General features: G+C 39.2%; 1 protein-coding gene across 1 annotated transcript in view; it reads left to right on the forward strand.

Moving 5' to 3' along the window:
- Positions 1–262: 262 nt before the first annotated feature.
- The window catches only part of LOC106461372 (protein still life, isoforms C/SIF type 2-like), a 139819-nt gene continuing 138802 nt past the window's right edge, over positions 263–1279 (forward strand). Inside the window, 1 exon segment of the mRNA XM_022388319.1 lies at positions 263–900. Coding sequence (XP_022244027.1) covers positions 751–900 — 150 coding nt within the window. The 5' untranslated portion in view covers positions 263–750.

The raw sequence follows: 1279 nt of genomic DNA on the forward strand, positions 1-1279 counted from the left end.
AATATGTAAATAACACAGTGTTATAAAAAGTAGGAGGAAACAGGTGTGTTTAATTATGTCGTGTGAAAACTGGAGACTCGATGTAGTGGTTTAGAACTGTATGAAATGGTAAGTCACGATACCTAAAGATACACTGCCTTAGAAAAACATGAAATATTTCGTTTTAGGGACGGATTCATAATGGAAATATATAATATCACAACAGAAGATGGGAAACTAGACTCAAAGAAACTTAAAATAATTTGCTAAAAACAGCATTGTTGCAGGTGAATTGGAGTCACGAACGTATTTACGTATATCTTAGCCCATGAGTAGCTGGATCGTTAAAAATACACATTCACACATGTATAGCTTGTTTTCCTGACGTTGTGTTTCTCCACGACCGTCAGCTATTGGTGGAAACATGCAAGGCCAGAAGCATCTAGGCTCTTACTAATCCGCAGTCGTGATTGCAGGGGTTGCTGCTTATTCTGGAGCAACCAGACTAGCAGACATGAGAGCACGCGCACCGTGCATCAAGGCTCCAGTCGATGGCGCGAAAGCAAGACGCGCAGAACGTGAATGTCTGGTTTAAGTCTTAAAAGCGTTTTCCTGGGCACCTCATGCGCTGATGCCACGATCCACACATCGCCCATCTGGATCATCGTGTTTAGGAGAAGGACCGCTCCAAGGTGACCAGCTTTCAACTCAGTCGCCGCTCACAGTATTTGTCTGTTTGTGAGTGTGGTCGATCTTATCTACTTTTTCGTCATGGTGATGGCACTAGAAGGCCTTACGCGGCTTTGTCCGCTTGTGCTGTTTGACTGGCGTTTGTATGCCGAACGTGGAAGTCCCAGTTTCTTTCACCGACACAAGGATATGGGAAGAGTAGACGAGTGTGAGCTCGCTTTTCTGAAACAGGTATGGGAAATGTTTACTAGACAGTCGAGTGCTTTGGGTTCTGTCACTACAAAATAACATTTTTTATTTTGTAAATATCATTCAATGCCCTAGTGTTTATTTCTTGTTATATGTATACACATACACGTATACAGATAGTTATATGTATATACACACATACATATATACAGATAGTTATATGTATACACACACATACATATAAACAGATAGTATATGTATACACAGATACATATAAACAGATGGTTATATGTATACACACACATACATATAAACAGATAGGTTATATGTATACACACACATACATATAAACAGATAGTTATATGTATACACACACATACATATAAACAGATAGGTATATGTATACACACATACATATAAA

The sequence above is a fragment of the Limulus polyphemus genome, unplaced genomic scaffold (genome assembly GCF_000517525.1).
Source record: "Limulus polyphemus unplaced genomic scaffold, Limulus_polyphemus-2.1.2 Scaffold946, whole genome shotgun sequence".
In the NCBI taxonomy this organism is placed as follows: domain Eukaryota; kingdom Metazoa; phylum Arthropoda; class Merostomata; order Xiphosura; family Limulidae; genus Limulus; species Limulus polyphemus.